Source organism: Drosophila simulans, chromosome 2R, assembly GCF_016746395.2.
Source record: "Drosophila simulans strain w501 chromosome 2R, Prin_Dsim_3.1, whole genome shotgun sequence".
Classification (NCBI taxonomy): Eukaryota; Metazoa; Arthropoda; class Insecta; order Diptera; family Drosophilidae; genus Drosophila; species Drosophila simulans.
Window position 1 is genome coordinate 6,416,309 of NC_052521.2, and position 18,224 is coordinate 6,434,532.

General features: G+C 44.0%; 2 protein-coding genes across 4 annotated transcripts; both read right to left on the reverse strand.

Moving 5' to 3' along the window:
- Positions 1–48: 48 nt before the first annotated feature.
- Positions 49–15,219, reverse strand: LOC6733642 (putative sodium-coupled neutral amino acid transporter 11). Of its 2 annotated transcripts, XM_016167211.3 has the most exons (11): positions 15,064–15,219; positions 14,462–14,765; positions 11,796–11,855; positions 6,031–6,333; positions 5,704–5,818; positions 5,011–5,263; positions 3,604–3,674; positions 3,330–3,491; positions 3,068–3,180; positions 2,806–2,997; positions 49–1,942 (listed from the first exon to the last, which is right to left on the reverse strand). In XM_016167211.3, the coding sequence occupies exons 2-11, from the start codon at positions 14,522–14,524 to the stop codon at positions 1,700–1,702; spliced, it is 1,575 nt and encodes a 524-aa protein (XP_016026603.1). In that variant the 5' UTR covers positions 14,525–14,765; positions 15,064–15,219; the 3' UTR covers positions 49–1,699. The 2 variants fall into 2 exon arrangements, with proteins under 2 accessions (XP_016026603.1, XP_016026604.1); XM_016167212.3 differs by lacking the exon at positions 11,796–11,855.
- Positions 15,220–15,671: 452 nt separating this feature from the next.
- On the reverse strand, positions 15,672–17,227 carry LOC6733643 (leucine-rich repeat-containing protein 34). 2 transcript variants are annotated; one of them, XM_016167210.3, is made up of 3 exons: positions 16,672–17,227; positions 15,832–16,597; positions 15,672–15,769 (listed from the first exon to the last, which is right to left on the reverse strand). In XM_016167210.3, the coding sequence occupies exons 1-2, from the start codon at positions 17,090–17,092 to the stop codon at positions 15,855–15,857; spliced, it is 1,164 nt and encodes a 387-aa protein (XP_016026606.1). In that variant the 5' UTR covers positions 17,093–17,227; the 3' UTR covers positions 15,672–15,769; positions 15,832–15,854. The 2 variants fall into 2 exon arrangements, with proteins under 2 accessions (XP_016026606.1, XP_044778336.1); XM_044922401.1 differs by lacking the exon at positions 15,672–15,769 and having other exon boundaries at positions 15,805–16,597.
- Between the last annotated feature and the right edge of the window lie 997 nt (positions 17,228–18,224).

Sequence of the window (18,224 nt, forward strand, 5' to 3'; positions counted from 1 at the left end):
ATTGTCGACGAATTGCGGCGATAAGGACATAGTATGGAAACCGCAGTGTTGTTTTAGCATATGTCTAAAATGCAGTTTTATTATTTCAAGAGTATTTCATTTGGTTTTGCTTTAGCTTATCTATACATATATACTATTGGAATGAAATCGGATTTGGTTATCTCTGGGATATGCCTGCGTTGTAAATCAAAACTTCTCTACGCACACGATCCTCCGGTCAGATACCATCACATCTAAACAATTTAATATAATAGTATGTATATATATGTGGCTACATGCATAATACGGCAATAATAGTTATAACAATTCGGCTATAATCGATCAACTCGTCCCTAATTCCCTACTACTGCTTTTGATATACATATATTTATATAGCATAGCGCTAAAAAGAGAGATACAACGAGATATTTGGCGAGTGAAGAGATGAGCAATATCGTACGACAAGCGGATCTACATATATAGCGTGTATATACAGGAAGTCTGTGGAAATTGTATGCTGCTGTTTCCGTTTCCGTTCTCGTATTCGTTGTGTAAAAGCGATAGGTTCAGTTGGTTAGTTGTTTAGATCTTGTAAAAAGTATCTCAGAAAAGCCCTGGGCATGTCCCGTGTTCCTTGGCCATGATATGTAGTGTTTAAGCTCTTAGAATATAGAGTTGTGGGGTCTTCAGCTTGGTTCCGATCTCTCAGCCCGAAGAGAAAGTAAGAGGTGATGGCTTTTGTGTGAGTGTAAAGACTTTAATCACATCCAAAAATGCATACACATGTATTTACATAATATCGTGCAGTATAAACCAAGAGTTGTACAAAAATATATCTATGTTTCAGTATATATAAATATTCGATCGTGTGTTCGGTGTACATATGCAATTCAAAATAGAATTCAGTGCCGTTAACAACTCAAAACTGTTGTTCAAATCGATGTGTTTTGATGGGGATATAGTTTGATTTTAGTTCGGTTCAAGCGCATTTTTGTCTACCCTTGTATACATATACATACATATAAAACTGGGGAATACGATTCGGTAACGTCGGGGCATAGATATACATACATAGTTACAAATAGTTCTCGGTACATTCATATAATACTTGTTCGATTTTGATTCACTTCTCAACTTGGGGAGTCGGTTGTCGCTAAGGATTGCATGTGTATATTGGTGCCCAAATAGTTTCAGACTACGCTAAAGCTACGGATAACATCTAGTTCTAGTTCGGTTTAGTTTGCCTTTGCTCGTTTCTTGCGATTCGATTCAATTCAAATCGCTTGCTCAACTTGATGGCTTCAAAGTACAGAGTACGGAGTACACACTTATGTATCGAGGAACTTTCACTACTTTCAACAATATCGACATCAACAACGGGGATCCAACGAAATGTACACTATAAACGACTATCCGGTGCAAATATACATGGGTTGCTCGATCGGAGAGAATGCCTGGCCTTTGTACTGAGGTTCGCCCGTATCACACATCCGCTATCCGCTATCCGCTATCCACTAATCCAATTCAACACTGTGCCTACTACTTACTTACGCAGATACTTTGAACGTCTGGGACTCAGGTACAAGTTTCTTTCGATGCGACGTGGTGCAGCTGTGTTAACCGAAGGTCAAATCAGAAGTTCCAACCCAAAACCCAAACCATAAAAATGCGATCCCAACCCGCGTGCCCTACATCGTGGACTGACTTCCGTTCCGTTAACTTAGTTCGAGGAGGTGGTGTTCTGGAACTCCTGCCGGCAGTAGCCCATCACAATGTCCGATCGGCAGTCGCCGCCCATTAGACCCGGCAGGAGCACCGCCGCCCCCAGGATGGTCACCAGGGCACCGAAGACCACCAGGCCCAGAGCGGGCAGCTTCTCCCGGCTGAGCAGGGCGTGCGGCTCCATCTGAATGTAGGCCAGTCCGGGCAGGATGTAGGCCAGGGGAATGGCCGCCAGGAGACCCTGAAATGGGTGGATTGTTGAATGGACTGATGTGCTGATGGGTGGGGCATAAATTTGCATGGCAAATACAAAGCCGGGTTCGGGCCAGAATTTGTAGATGCCGTTTGGGATTGGCGTTGTGGCCAATACCCGTGACCGGAATACAAGAGCCAAATGGCTACGGACGATAATAATAAACTTGGCCATACGGTTCTCCCTTTGGTCTGGCAAATGTGAATGGTGAAATCGGAATTAGTCTCAGACGTATTTAATGAAGCATTTGATATAGGCGGATTCATTGTTGCACAGCTCTCTACTTGAATATATGGATTTTGGGAATTGAAGTTTATTCTGTTTCATCTAGGCGAAATATTCACTCGGAAATAAATGCAAACGAAAACCGTCATAAATAATCTTTAAGTTAGCAAATTGCTTAGTCGAAGTTATCTTGATGATAAATGGCCTGAGCATTATAAATGATAAGAAATGTGTTCTTTGGGAAACTAAGAACATAAATGATTAATTTGTACATTAAAAAAGGTTTTGGGTAAACTCTTGCTGATTGTGGTTAAACTCAAGTAAGCAGCAGAGTTTGTGGATTTAAGTTATCGCGTGTATTGAGGTAAAACCACAAATCATAAAGTGGGATAAATATACATGAAGTGGACTTGTAAAATATATTAATAGTGAAAGGAAGTATAAAAAAGATAAGAAATGCATATGCCGCAATGATTTAATTCCATGAAAGTAAAACTTTAAATGTTCCTTTTTCCATCGGATGGGTACCATTTTTACGTATATCTATAACCGCCTTCTTTTGGCCAAGTGTACGCAACCCATTTTCTAGGCGGACATGGATTAGGGACATGGGAAATCCTACTCACATTCAGCTCCAGCACCGAACCCAGGCAGTCGGTCATGGGCGAGATGACGAAGGCGCTGAACACGATGGCCATGGTAATGGCTTTCGAGTACTCATCGATAATGGCCCCCTTCTCCAGGCTGGGGTCCTTGTCCTGGGTGAACTCGCTGATGGGCTCCTTCAGCACGAACCGATGGACGAGGGCGCGCACAATCTGTAGGGAATGGGAAAGGCCCAAAATAAAAGTATGTTGCTAAACTGACTCTACGCTTCCGGATGCCCACCTCGCGGGACACGAAGCACTCGATGGGGAAAGTCAGGAGTATCGATATGGAGAAGAGCACACGCGAGAAGTTCATCAGGTCGTCATCCCAGCAGTAGTTCTCCAGCAGGTCGCCTGCAAGAAGGAAAGCCAAATCCCATCGGGATTGGAACGGTCGTAAGCAGTAAATACTACGGGTATAGTAAATGCCGAAAACAGCAGACAGGAAACATCCGCAAATTGCCTGTCAGTGCAATTAAATGCAATTTGTGTCAATCCCTCACCTTGGGAAAGGGCGCGGAATGTGGAGTAGCCGGCGATGCCGAACAGGGCCGCCACCGTCCAGGCAAATCCAATCGAAATGTGGGTGACCTTCTCCCAGCGCTCCATGGTCGCGTCGCGCATCGATTGATAAACGAGGAAGGTGTTGTGATGACACATGAAAGCTGCACGGACCGATGTCCAATAGAAAGATATATAGATACATAGATAGATAGATGGATGGATACACATATGGATATATATGAAAGTGAAGTGGAAAATCCACACTCTGCTCACCGAAGACCATGATGCCCGTAGCCGGGATTAGATCCGAGTTGGCGAACCGCCACGACTCCGCCGTGTCCGTCCTGGGAACAAATCATAGCGGGCAGAGGAGGGAAGAAAAAGGTATTTCCGGAAAGCATTACACAAAAGTTAACACCAAATTAACATTTCGTTGGCTCGGACAGCCGCAGGAAATGTGAATTATTCGCATAAAAAATGAGTAAAAACAAAAGGTGCGCACCCAAAGATAAGGAATGGAAAGGTAGACTGAAGGCCAGGCAGCTGCAAATGGGAAATTTATTTAAATTTTATACCAAGCCGCAGACGCAGCATTCAAGGTTCTCTTTTCCCCCCCAGCTGAAGTGGGGCAAGTCCTGCCCCCCGTTGACCTTCAAACTGCAGGGGGAAATTGTTGCTCCCAGCTCATACTCGTATGTATGTATGCATGCAACTCAGTTGCACTGCAACAGACTCAACAGAACTCGACTCGCCTCGCCTAATGAAAAGCCATAAAAGGGAAACAAGTGGCACACTAAATTTTATGAGCTCTGCGCCACCCTGCAGATTCCTCTGCACCACCGGCGGGAGCAGGAGCACCACCGCCCCGGGCAGTTGCCACAGATTTGAAAGCACTAAAGCGGCACTTAGCACTAAAGCCCAGGACCACCCCCAAGCCAGACCAAGTCAGACCACCATCACCCTCGCATTGGGGATACCCCATCCGGAACCCTATTCCCCGGCCCAGGTCCAACTGGCTGCAACTTTGTCGGCGGTTAGGGAAAATCGGCGGAAAGTACACAATTTGTAATTAAAATGTAAATAAATCTTCACGCGCTCAACCGGCGTTGTTTGTTTCTATTTTTCCTTCTGGCATTTTTTTAATTGCTTCGGCGGCCAGAAAGTTAAAGAGGAAGTTGGGAAAAGTGGTTTCCCACGACTCTGGTCTACAAAAGAAAATCACCTTTAGTTGGCAAATAAATCTATATTGTACGCAATATGAGTCTATAAAATCAATACTTTCGATATTAAAACCAAATAGTGTAATGTAATTATTACCAGTGCGTAAAAATTTGAATATATTCCCATCTCATTTGTTATGCTAAATTCCTGGCCCTCTAAATTCTGCTAATTAGGTATTTATGGAATTAGTCAGCGATCAGGTAGTAATTGTATTTCATTGCCTAAATTCAAGCGTTAATTGACTCAAACGATAGGCGTTGTCACTTTAGTGAAAATGGCAATCAATTAGTTTTACACGCCATGCTGTTTCAACAGCAAAATATAAATTTTTAAGCAAAAAGAAAAGCCTGACTTTAATACTTCGTTATTACCAAGTTATCAATTTAAAGGGAAATCCTCGAATCACTGTTATTGTGTGCTCTTTGTGGAAAATTGAAGGCATTGAGATAGCATACTTACACCTTATAATCGCCCGACATGAGCTTGATGATGACGGCAAACAGGATGAAGACGACGCACGCCAGGCTAATGAAGCTGGCTCTGGCCAGTCTGGAGACGTTCTTGTAGAGACAGAGGGGCATCACCACGCCCACGTTGACGAAGAAGACCACGCCCAGTCGGACGGCGCCCATGGAACCGCCCCAGGAGGGGAAGAAGCGGACCAGAACCTTCGACAGCGTATCGCCCACCACCACGTTGTAGGAAATCATGGCTGGAAAGAGGGTTGGATTTCCATCACAAACATTGCTCATAAAGTTTATATTACATCATAAAAGTGTAATATTGCAAACATCAAATCACAATTGATTAATAGAGATAACAAAAAATTCTACTTAAATTAAAGGCATTACAAAATATAAGGGGAATATATAAAGGATATTGTGGATGTAGGATGTATAAGCACATTTCAGTCACACATATCAGTCATATTCTCATATTAATATTTGTAAACAACTCATAGATCATTAAAATAAAATTGATTAAGTCTATTAAACTTGTAATTTAAGCAAGTTGGTGTTTCGAAAAACCAGGGGTAGCCAATAAAATAATATAACAAATGCTATTGAAAAATAGTGCTAAGGAAGAATAAACTAAAACCCCATTGAAGTATTGAAATAATAATGAAATGTACAAAGTATGTAATCAACTCACCCAGGAATGGATACATGAACTGCAGCAGGGAGAGCAGGTAGTATCCGTACTTGCCATAGGCCGCCTCCATGATGCCCGGATAGCTGAACCGGCCGCAGATGTGGCCGCATCTGACCTGCAAATGAAATGAGGCTTAAACGGCAGCACACGCCCTCGCAAATGAGTGGGTACGTTAATTATGCAGCAAATGCTAAGCCCGGAGTAGAGCGGAAATGCGTTTGGCATGTGACTTTGGTCGCTCCGGTCTGGTCGGATGGCCAGATTGCCTGATTGGAACTTTAAAACCGATTTGGGAAAGACATCGAGTTAGGGGGGCTTGCCACTCACCATCAGGATGAGTGAGTAGTCGGTGATGTAGGCCACCAGGATGAGCAGGGCCAGGCCCAGTCCGAATCCGGCCCTGTGTAGGGCGTAGGGTATGCCGATGACGCCGCTGCCCACGATGGAGTTGATGTAGTTGAACGAGGCCTGTGGCAGCGAGGACAGCGTGTCCCCCAGTCCGGCATCCTGCTGTGCTTGCTGCTGCTGCTGCTGCGAATGCTGGCGATGCTGCTGCTGCTGCGGCGGCTGCTGCTGCTGCTGATGTGGCTGTTGCGGCTGGCCCTGTTGCTGATGTGTCTGATGGTTGTTCTAGGACGGTGTAACGTACAACAAAGGTTAGCTATCGGTCGCCCTTGTGCTGCTCGCCATTACTGCTCGTTGATTGGGATAAGAGCGTAAAATTGCCTCGAGTGCCTCTTTACATCAAAAGCAAAACCAACAGGACCCGCCTTCCAGTGCCCTCCACACACCACCCACCTACTCCCGACGGCCAATGTTGCGTATACGCAATATTCAGGTAGAGCCAAAGACAAAGGCAGCTCGTATCCGTATCGTAAATTGCGGTTCTGCCAAAACCCTTTTCCCCTCTCTATTGTGTGTGCACTGAGAAAAAATAGGTCTTTGGAATTCCATTTATGGACTTTCATTTAATATATCTCTATAATCATAAAATAAATTATTTCCTTTTTACCATAATAGTACCACAGTATTTTTGAAACCTGTCAACAGAATTTGTGTAATATATGTGTCGTGTATATCCACCTTTAACTTTTAACGGACAGTCGAGTGATTCTGATTAAAACTACATATAATATACACTGTATAGAGTCGAAAACATGTCCTTCTAACTATTTTAACTTTTCAACGACTATAGTACACCCTTTCACCCTACGAGTAACTGGTATAAAAAGTGCACTCGAAACTGATTACATTGTTTTCTCTATGTGTTTATGAACGTGTGTTGGTAATACAAGTTTCCCATATACCCAGCAACAGCCGCCTGCCATAAAAGACAATTTTATATGAAGAGCTCCTACATAAACATAAATAAAATTCCTCAGCCACGTCATAAAGTCACGGAAAGCGGGCCAATGTTGTGGCCCACATTTACAGCATGGCAACTAAACAACTAAAAAATAAAGCAGCAGAAATAATAAAAAACCGAAGGGATAAGCCCAATTTGGAGTAAAACTTTAGCCAGCTGGCAATTAAAGAAGTTCCAGCAACTGAACTTCGTGAAAACAGCAAACAAACAGCTGAAAAGTTTACACTTCTGCAGCTTTGGCCCCAAACGCCCTTAAAATGGGAAGTGAGTGCAGGGTAAACATTTGCCAGAACTACTTTAAAATGGTTTCTGGAGGTGTTTGGGTAATGAACATTTCCAAAGGCAAATTACGCGCGAGTCGAGTTGAGTTTTCAATTCAATTAGTTGGCGTCAAAGGTCGCAGGTACGTTGCTTGTATTTTGGGGTGGGCAGGAACAGCCGTCGAGTGTCAAAGAAAGTGGCTAATTATGAGGCACGGCCACTGGAAGGGCAACAGGAAACCCGGCCAAAGTCAAACAGGCAGGCCCACTGCCAAGGCTGAATCAGCCGGGCAAGGTTACGGCAGCTGCGGCCCAATGAAATTACAGAGTGTCCGTTGTCAGCGGCCCAAATCCTTCGTCCTTACAAAAAAACAAGAGCACAAGCCAGAGAAGAAAAAAGTGAAACAAAAAGATGAAAAACAAATTGCGCCGTCGAAGGCAAATGAACAAACGTTAATCTCGAGAAAACCCTTGAAGGCTGCGAACTCTCAACAGGATAATTCATAGCCAGCTGGCTTGATTAGTTTATCATGTGGAACATTACGCCTCCATCAAATTGCGATGGCCACTTGTCCTTGGGCTCGTTTAACTTTCATCACAGGACCAAGCGATGCGCACAAGGAATCATAAATAATATCTTGAATAAATGATTTCGATGAATGAATAAATCTGTTTCCGCTGTTCAATCGAGCGTATTCTTGGGGTCAAATTCGAACTCGGACAGCATACATGTATGCTCACACTGGGCGGTCCAAATGGAAACGTTAAAGTTCGTCAGGACTCTCATAAATAATTTGGCAGCATTCCCCTGTCAGCAATTAAGCCGCGCGAATCCAATTAATTTGACAAGGGAAAAGGGGGCAAATGAGGCACCAACAAAAATCCCAGTCGAAACTCAATTGACTGAAAAGCGTGTGAAACGGGAAAACAGATAGGAATCAACTGGGGGGAGAAAAAAACAAGAGATGAAAATTGCTCGGTGGCTTTTCCAAAGGCGCACGTGCACACATGCCATCTGGAAATCCACCTGGCAGTAGTACCTGACTAACAGAACGTTTCTAATAAAAGACAAACATTGTCGCAGGCAAATACGAACTCAAACACAAATAGCAAGCGCCGCACTCGAAAGGCAATCTCCACTGGGAGCCAGGCCCAACAATCCTGGAACAATCCAGGATCCGGTCCTGGTGGCAAACAACCCATTTTATGCACTGCACGATTTTAATTAATAACTCTCATGTCCTTGGACCATGTCTCGCACTTTCCCTTACAACTCCAATGAAATTAAGCTCGTGCGGCCTAAAAATGGAATTAAAATACCATTTTCTTTTATTAAAGGGTAGAAAAGCTTATGAAGCTCCAACAAAAAGATAATGGAAATGTTAATTAATTGCAGATAATATACAAGGTACCTAGGTTACATAACTTTGGGTACTTGGTACAGATTGCCCAGAAAAAGTGGGAAAAATATTGGGAAATTTGTAATAAAAATAATTGAAATAGAAAAGTGAAATATTATCCGCGTGATTTTAATATATCCTTCCTTAGAATATAGCATAAGATTTAAGAGAAAGTTGATACATACATACATTTTATAGCCCAGCATAGCCCAAGGTTACATAGTATGTTAAAGGGTAAGAACAAGTTGTTTGGCCAAAACGACGGACACATAATTGGCTGGCCTAATGAAATTAGTGAAGAACGCCGACACAATGGCAGCAGCCATTTGCACTTTAATAAAAGCGTTTTTGGGAAACAGCAAACAACACACACTCATGCCCAGATTGAAAGGACCGGTGCATGTTTAGGTGCTCCTCCGGGCCTGGCCAAACAATTAACCAGGGAGCCGAAATTATGCGCAAGCCGAAATGGCACGATGTTGGCAAAACCCGCCACTTGCCGCAGAACTGCCGCCTTTTTGCATTCCAAATCGTGTCCCCCTGAACTATTGACACAGTCGCGTCGGCATTGTTGTCCTTCCAGTTCCTGCCGTTGCTCGGGTTGCCTAGGTTGCACCTCCACCTCCCCCCCTGGCGATAGACAAACAGGGCCTACTGCATGTAGCCACCCACCCATCTGCCCATGCCACCCATGTGCCCATCTGCCCGATACCCCAGTCTCCGTGTATAGCGAAAAAGTAAACACTAACATGCGAGGCAGCCAAATGGTCCTCCGGTCAGGCTTAACCCGGGGTGGAAATGGACTCCGGATGGGTTTGGTTGGGTTGGGTTGGTTTGGGTTGGTTTGGGGATTGTGTTGTTTTAGGGAAATGGAAAAGAGTCTGACCTTTGCCGGCTGCATGAGAGAAGTAACCCAAGGAACCACAAGTGCGGCTATATTTGTTTTGATAAAAGCAATGTAATGGTTTTATCTTATTTATTCTATATAATATATATAATCTTTAATACCACACATGTGTTTTGAACAACATATCTTTTGACCAACATTACTGTAAACAAACTTCTTAATGAGATTGTAAATGCATTGCATTTCCGAATAGCTTTTATTAAGCTCAGGGTTTTTGCAGGGAAACAGCTGTTCTACCACTTATACAGTCTCTTTCAGTTTGTAGATATTAACAAACTTCTTAAAAATGATTAAAACTCAGTCAACGAATAATTTGGCTAAGTGCGAAAACCAAAAACAAAAGCTTCAAAGCTGTAAGCATATTGGCTGAAATCCAGCATCTTTCGATTGCTTTCCGACTGCATCCATTGCCACAGGGAAAGTACATAAGAATGCTCTTCCCATTCGTTCTCGGGCTTATCCTGGTCCTGAACGAAGGACTGACCAGTTGCACCTCATCCACTTTGATCTCCATAACTGGAACCACATACAAAAGCCACTGCATATACTGATACTACTTGCTCATCAAATTATCTATACAATTTAATATAGTTATTTAAGCTAATGGAAACCTACTAGCTTAAGTAATACCAAAATAAATCCTATAAAAACAAATTATAAACTAGCTAACCAAAATAAAATGTATTAAGTAATCTCCAGCCGTTTTATGCAATTTATCCAATGTTTTTAACAGTTGCTTCTGCACTTTTTGTGTTTAATTTAATTTTTGCAGTTCCCTTTCAGTCCAATTAATGCGAAGTCTTCGTCGTTGGCCAAGAGCTGTTCCACTTTCGGCTGGAACTAACCTAATTGAGAAACAGTCAGCCAGCAGGCGGAGTGTCCCAACTATTGGCAATTTGGCTTTGAGCCGCCGACGCGACCATTAGTTGTGCAAACAATCAGGGCTCTTTGGCTGCCTTATTTTTATTCGCACCCTCTCCCACTCGTTAATGCTGAAATTTTTTTGGCCAGCCTTGGCTTGGCCTAATGGCTTTGCCAACAAAAAAGCCGAAGTCTTGTTTGGTGCGAGGCCTGGCAAAACAACAAAGGGCCAACACACTCGCCGACTGGCATTCCTTACTTATGCATGGTAATGCATCAAATATTACACAATGTTCCCTTCAAGTTCTTGGCCAACGTCGCCGCCTTCAGTTCCTCCTCCTTTTAAGCTGCCTTTGAAAATCACTACTGTGTATGTTAGAGGATATGTATGGAGGAAATCCTTTCCAGCTCCTTTCGACAGGCATTCTCTGGTATTAGTTGTCGGGATTAGACTCGGCTTAAAGCCACGCCAGCTAGAAATAGTCTTAGTACACTTTTTGCTAGTCTTTAATAAGAGGTAAGCCAGATGGATGGGTTTATTCCTCGTAAGCCCCAGGTAGGCTGCTCTACATGACTTATGGCTCAAAGTGACCACATTATCCTTGAGAGTGTAGGAACCTTAACAGTCTCGAGAATATTGAGTTCAGGATTTTAATGGTTATTTTATAACCCTTTAGATACTTTATGGAAGTAAAATTCTAAAACAAAAGGGATTATTAAAGTAAGAGAAGCTTAGCTGCATCTTAAATGGAAAATTATATATTTAAATGGGAATAGTTAGCCATATTACTCCCCTTTTAACTGCTCCTTAACAGCCTTCATTGCCAGTCGGCGCACATTTAATTTTCATTAGGTTTTATATTTCCCTCCATCGAGTCGGACCAAAAGTATGCAATAAAAGCGCACATTTCAATTGTAATTTGTCTTCATTATCAACTCGTACACGACTTGGCCCGATGCAATATTTAATAAGGCGCTCGCGAAGTAGGCAAGCAAGTATTTCTTAATAAGAAAATTCTTTTGATGTCCAGGGACCAAAAGCAATTTGTACCGCCCGAAAGACCCCGTAGAAGGTCGCGGCCAGAATGCCAGAATGCCAGAATGCTAGAATGCCAGATGTGTCCCACCCACCCGTCTGTCTCTCTCTCTCTTTCTTTCCCCACTCGCCGTCTCTTTCGCGCCGAGCTAGTGTAGGCGTTACTCGGGGCGGGAATTTAATGAATGTGAAGGGGACTTGAGTGTGAACACGACTACGATTCGCAATGCAAGTGCAGTCGGGAATGTGGGTCAGAGTTTACCTTCATTATATTGTTGAAGTCATCGAATGCATAAGCCTCGGCCACCGACACATCGCTGCCCTGGTGGATCGCATGAAAATCAAATTGTTAGGCATTAAATCGAGTTCACATCAACGACAATCCGAAGTGCGCGCTGAATGATTCGCTTAAAACATAAACGTAAAATACACATCAAACCAAACCAAGCACACATGCATGCACGAATCATACCGCAAAAAATTCCAATTTATTCGCATGCCGAATATCTGTATATGGAAATACTATATATATATATATATATGTGCAGGATAGCGCACATATCTTTATGGAACACGTGTTTTCACATATCGCTGTGGGAAATGCGAGCCCGAGCTCAGTGCTTGTCTGAGTTTTCCTCGTCTTTTTATCGTTTTGCCCGTCAATTTCCGAGATACGAACGCGCACAGTGTTTGCTTTTTATTGTTCCGCCAAAGCAGCGGGGAGTTGGGAGTCCGCCAGGCGTCGAAATCGAATCCATTTAAGACACATCCATCGCACACTCACTCACCCGAGGTGAGGCCCAGGCCCAGGAGATGGAATAAGCGCGGTCTCGCTGGGGTTTTGGCGATTCACCTTGATTGCCTGCGAGCCACAATGGCTGAGGAGCAGCACTGGGCTATGCAACAGTTATTGCATAACTTGTGCGGGGTGGCGTATGCGTGATGCCCGTTGCCCATACGCCGTGTGGGACCAGCCTCTCCGGTCATCCAGTGAAGGACCATCAGTAGCCATTGCTTTTGAAATTTATCTAATTTTGGGTTTTCCGCACCATGATTTCTCATCACACCCGCACAATGTCTGATTTAATTGGGTCAATTGAGAGTGGGATTGAGTTAAGCGTTCGAGCGAATGGCTTCCGGGCCAATTGGAAATTCCAATGCAGACATAATTGTCGGTCCAGAGTGTCGAAGAACTCGTGGGGCTCCCCAGGGCCAAGTGCACTGCCAGCTGCAGCTGACATTGATTTCTGTTATCTCACGAGGGGGTGACATTCTTATTTGATGCCTCAGCTGGCCCAGCTGCCACGAAGGGAGTAGCTCAAGGGTCAGGAGCAGGAGGAGGCGCAGGCGGAGCCGGTCCAAGGCCAGATGCCAGATGCGCGGCGCTGCCACCACATGCCATGCATACTAAGCGACGATTAAGTGGATGCGGATGCGGCTGTGGCTGTGGCTGGAGCAAGACCCATAAATCCATCGCCTTCTTATCCTTATCGCTATGTGTGGGTGCTGTGTAATTAAAGGCCTTTCGCGCCGCATATTGATTTTGTTATCTCGAGCTTTTTTTGGCGGCCACCTCCTTGGGGAGCCTAATTAAATCTTGGGGGATCTCGGACAAACGTTCACGCCCGTCAAAGGTCAGCGGTGAGACAATAAATAGCCGAGTCCTTGGTGCCACAGGCCATTCAATTGCTTGTCATCAATCATAGCATGTTGTGAATTGTGCTTTGGATAATCACTCAATCAGGACACGATTCGGTGGTTCCCATGTGTCATTGTCTAAGTCTCGGTCGGTTGGGAATGGGAATGGGGATGGGGATAGGGATGGGGATGCGGTTCCACGGGTGCTGAAAACAAATTGATTTAACAGTCCTTCTACGAGTTGCGAGCCACGTTTTCAAGTGTGTGTTACTGCGTTTGTGCACACCGACAGACACGCAAGCCAATTCCAGCAGTTCGGCGGAATGGAATTCATAACGAGCTTAAGGGATTATCGGGCATAACCCGTCGCCAGATCCCGAAATCCCAGTGAAATCCCCTTGGCCAGATTCATATGCAAATGTAGGCGGGCCATTTATTAGGCCCATGATTGATCGACGAGCCATATTGTGTATTAACAATTCATTGGGCAGCCAAGGAATCGGACACATTTTCATGTGTCGTCAAATCTGTTGTGGCTGTCGACTTGGAAAATTTAATTTGCCTCACAAAGCAAACTCAATCTACATTGATTACGTTTTCACAGTCACAATCAGTCAACGTGCACAATAATTTTCAAATGACAGCACAAATCATATGCGTATACTTGTGCAATACTTCTAGAATGTCACAATATAAAACATTTGACAAGGCATGAAGTGGAATAATTTTCGGATTAAGCTTTAAATTTGAAACTACAAGGATTTCTACAAGGATTGCAAAATTCTAGTTAAAGTTTCAATTATCTAAAGGGGATAACAAAAAGTTTCAATTGTGCTAAGTGTACATACTAACGGGATCATTTTAACTTTTAATTCTATTAAAATATAAAGAAAAGTTGCTATGTTATGCAAATATGGATACAATAGCAAACCAATATTTTTCAAATTCGACAAATGTCCCAATGACATAGGATAGAATTTTCAGTAATTTTTTCAAACTATGCTATGAAACCTGGTGAAAGTGGATTGTTCCGAATGGAACTACTGGGCACCGCTGAGAACCCCGACTTCTGCCACAATCCCGGTCATTATGCACTCAGTGGGCAGCTGGCCAATCAGTCAGTTCGTGTGGCTGCAATTAGTCGGAGTTCCTGCGGCTGGGAAGTGTGCAATTAGGGTGCTGCAAGGAAGTGCTCGAGTTGTGGGTGCTCTCAATGATTCGGGGCGAGGACTCGAGAAACAGGCGCTTCTGAGACTCAAACTAAGTGCATGTAATTGGGGGCCAACTCACCTGGCGCTGCAGGATATAGCTGAATTCCGTGGCGGTGTTGCGTCGACTGTCGTTCATGTTCATGCTGCTTGGTCGGGTGCTTCTGCTTTTGCCTACTTTTGGTCCAACTTTGCTAGTAGTGAAAGTTGTAACAGCCACTGGCTTCTTTATAGTTCAGTTCGTTTAGTTAGTTGCGTTAAGTTTTGGTTTTGGTTTTGATTTCGTTTTCAGTTTGGTTTTAGCTCTGGTTTCGCTTTAGTTTAGGTGGGTAGTTGGCTGGCCATAAGCAGTAGCTGAATATATATGTGTACCAGCATCCATCCGCCTGCAAGCAGATAAGCAAATTTTCAACTGAAATAAGATAAAAGCAGCGGGGAAACACAATTGGCCGCAGGCAAAACACCGTTTTGGTTTTCTTGTTAATTGTGAAGAGTTATACAAGAACTGGAGCACATCACTTTCTTGCACTGTCACTGAACGGCAAATAAACGAAAAGCACGGGATTATTGGTTATCTAGTTGGGAATGTTGTCCAAGAGTTTGTTATTTTTCTATTCGGTTTTATTTGTTATTTTTCATTTTTGTATGCTGTGCATTTCTCAGTGGAGTTTTGCATTGGCTAACCGATTTATCGGGTGTTCGATGCGATTCGGTTGCTTCGACGCTTTCGATGAGACTGCAGCAATGAAAATATATTGCGAAACTCTCAACAAGGATACCGTTAGCGTTGTCCTGTCGCCGTCGCGCCGCTGCCGAAGTTCTGCTCCCTCTCCGCCCTCGCTCTCCGAGCGTCGCCGTCGTTTTCTCTTTCGCTCATTATGCTGTCGTTGTTGTTGCTGTCTGACTTTGAAATCGCCACACATTCAAAAGTGCACACACACACACGCACACGAACTGCGCTCTCACAATAACAAAACAGAAGCCGGAAACGAAAGCGAAAGTTGCCACTGCGTCGGGTCAGCTGTTTGGTCCTAAAAGCTCGCTCCCAAGCCAAGCTTTCCCACCCACTCGACAGTAGTCTGGCAGCACCGCCTCTTCATTCATCGGGAATGCGAGAGAAAGCCGGAGAGAGAGAAAGTGAGCACGTGGTTGCAAAGCTTACGCCGCACAGTGTGCCAAAAACTTCCATTTATATGATTATCAGAAAAACTTTGTTAGAAAAATATTACTATTAGAAATATTAATATTAATATAATATTAGTATTAGTTAGTTTAGTAATTTAAAGTAAAACTGTAATACAATTATTATTTAAACGTGAACCTTCCCCTAAAAAATATATTTAAATTTCCTTGAAAAAAATCATAGTACTGCAGAAGAAACATAACACGCCTGCAAACGATATCAACAAGAAGTACCACCACAACTGATTTTAGCGACTTTAATTTACTTACGAGTAAACATGACTAAAAACTTTCTAACGCCAAGGCACCACCCTGTAATCCTGCAGTGCCTCGTCGTAGGTGTAACTGATGTCCAGCTCGGAGTGGAGCACAACCTCGGCATCCAGCAAGCGACGCACTATCATCGCAGTACGCGAGTCAAAGTGGTTGCCATACAAGGTTAGTCTTTCCAGCTTGCACTGCTTCTTCATGGTTAGAAGGATGAGATTCACTGCCGTCGGGCCCATGTCGTTGTAGTTCAAGTGCAGGATCTGCAGCCTGCGGCACGAGGCCAGGTACTTGGCCACCCACTCACCGCCATGCGTGCCAATCGAGCAGTAGCTCAGATCCAGCAGCTCCAGATTGCCACCCATGGACATTCCACGTAGCAGGAAGAAGGCTCCATCCGGACCGATCTTGTTGCAGGCGATTCGCAGGCGCCGGAATTTCGAGTTGGTCCGGGCCAGGTGCTCCGCAATGGGAATCATGTCCTGTGCGGTCAGTTCGCAGTGCTCCAGCGAAAGAGCCCAGAGCGTATTCTGCATCAGCAGCGAGCTCAGCACAGAGGATATTTTTTCCGTGTCAAGGCTGAGGCTCATCCCCAGCAGCCTGTTGGCGCTCAAGCGTCGCACTCCTGGCGACTTATACACTCCGTCCGCGATCAGAGCGAAGTTGAACTGTGTCAGGCTGCAGCTGGACACGTTGAGCCTGCGCAGAGTCTTGCTGACCAGCAGGAACTCTCGCAGGATGCGCACGTCTTCATCGGAGAGGGGTGTTCCTGGATGTATTGAGAAATAGTGAGCAAAGCATGTAGCCCAAAGGCCCGAGTACCTTGAACTCAACATTAGTTACCTTCCAAGCTAAGCTGGCTGACATTCATCTTGCTCGCATTGAGACGCAGCATCACGAAGAACTCGCGAGGAAACCGCATCAGTTTCAGCTCGATGTACCACACGGGGAGCAGCGAGCGGACAAAGTCCTTGAGCAAACCCGCATCCCAGTTGCTGACAACCAAGCTGGAGATTTGGACAGACAACTGGGGACGCCGCAGCAGATAGTTAACGATGATGCGGAAGTCGCGGATGCAGTGGTACCTCCGACCGATCCGCTCCTCGAACGTGAGTCGCTTGAACTGGAACTGGCGGTAGGGTCTCTTGTCGTACTCCCGCTGCCAACAGTAGAGGAGCAGGATAGTGAAGAGGCGACTCTTCTCCGCCGCAGGACTCGGACATTCCTTCGGATTGTACTCGCATGGGAGGATCACGTCGCACATCCTTAACTCTTTCGTGTATAAGATCAATAATTAAACTATTTAAAAGTTATTGTGAATTTGTGACAACTGAGCCAGCGCAGATTGTGTGTGAAAGTAACTCGTTAAGTATTTAAAGGCTATTTATATGCTGCATACTTTTTAGCTGAAGTGCCAAAAAAATCTATGTAAAATACAAACTTTATTTACACTATTTACACAATTCACTATGTTTACTTTACTTTGTTTACTTTATGTTTAAATATATAATTATTCTTTAATAAACTAAAAAATGTAGCGTGCTTTCTATATTTTAACTTTCCCCAAACTTTTCAAAAACATCTTATTTTAAATAATAATATTCTATGTGAAATAGCACGCATTTACTTACATAAAATAGTCCTTCCTCTCTGTATGTTATGAAAACCAAGCGCTCTGTATGAATATAAACTAGTTGTATTAGTTCTTTGAAATGTTGATAAATGAAACATACTTATTAAAAACTTATATTTTGTTTAGATTGTTTTGTTTTATTGATTTTACTCAGCAAACTATGCTAAAAGTTGCTCCCTGCTTTTATTACTAACTTACGATGGCTTATGATGAACTGGAGAAACTGTGTCGGCAGTCAAGTCAATAAGGAAAAGTTGAATCGTCATGGGACAATGGGATCCAAAGCCAAAATAGTTTATGAAAAGTGCGTTGCATTCGTAAGTTGGGATATATATGATATAAATAGCTTGTGCAGTTGCGATTAAAAATAGGATCGGGAGTTCCTCGAATGACTGAAGTGTTGCCACCGTAAAAAGAGCGGAATGCTTCCTCATTTTCGTCATTTTCCTGACGGCAGCACGGCAAGAAATCCGCTTTAGGAGCTCCTGGCATCCACGGTCTCATTAGCATAGTTGGCGAACTGTCAGCACAAACTTGGTCGCTACGAATTGCCTAAAACGCCATTTCATTCATTTATGCATCCTGTTCCACGCGGGGAACTCCTTGTCCGCCACGTGCTCTTCGGGCCATTGCATCCTGGCGTGCCGGCTTGCCTCCCCTTTTTTTTTCTTGTCCTATAAATAAGCCTGAACCCAGAACCGATATAGCTATATAAACTCGCTCGTTCCTATGGACAGCCAGCAGGAGCAGGAGCAGGAGCTGG

Bases quoted from the DNA above. Each gene is read 5' to 3' on its own strand.
- LOC6733643 (XM_016167210.3), bottom strand. From the start codon at position 17,092: ATGTGCGACGTGATCCTCCCATGCGAGTACAATCCGAAGGAATGTCCG. The intron at 16,598-16,671 runs GTAACTAATGTT...CAATACATCCAG, and splicing joins CAGCCAGCTTAGCTTGGAAG to GAACACCCCTCTCCGATGAA.
- LOC6733642 (XM_016167211.3), bottom strand. From the start codon at position 14,524: ATGAACATGAACGACAGTCGACGCAACACCGCCACGGAATTCAGCTAT. The intron at 11,856-14,461 runs GTGAGTTGGCCC...GCGATCCACCAG, and splicing joins GCTATATCCTGCAGCGCCAG to GGCAGCGATGTGTCGGTGGC. The intron at 5,264-5,703 runs GTGAGTTGATTA...CCCTCTTTCCAG, and splicing joins GTTCATGTATCCATTCCTGG to CCATGATTTCCTACAACGTG.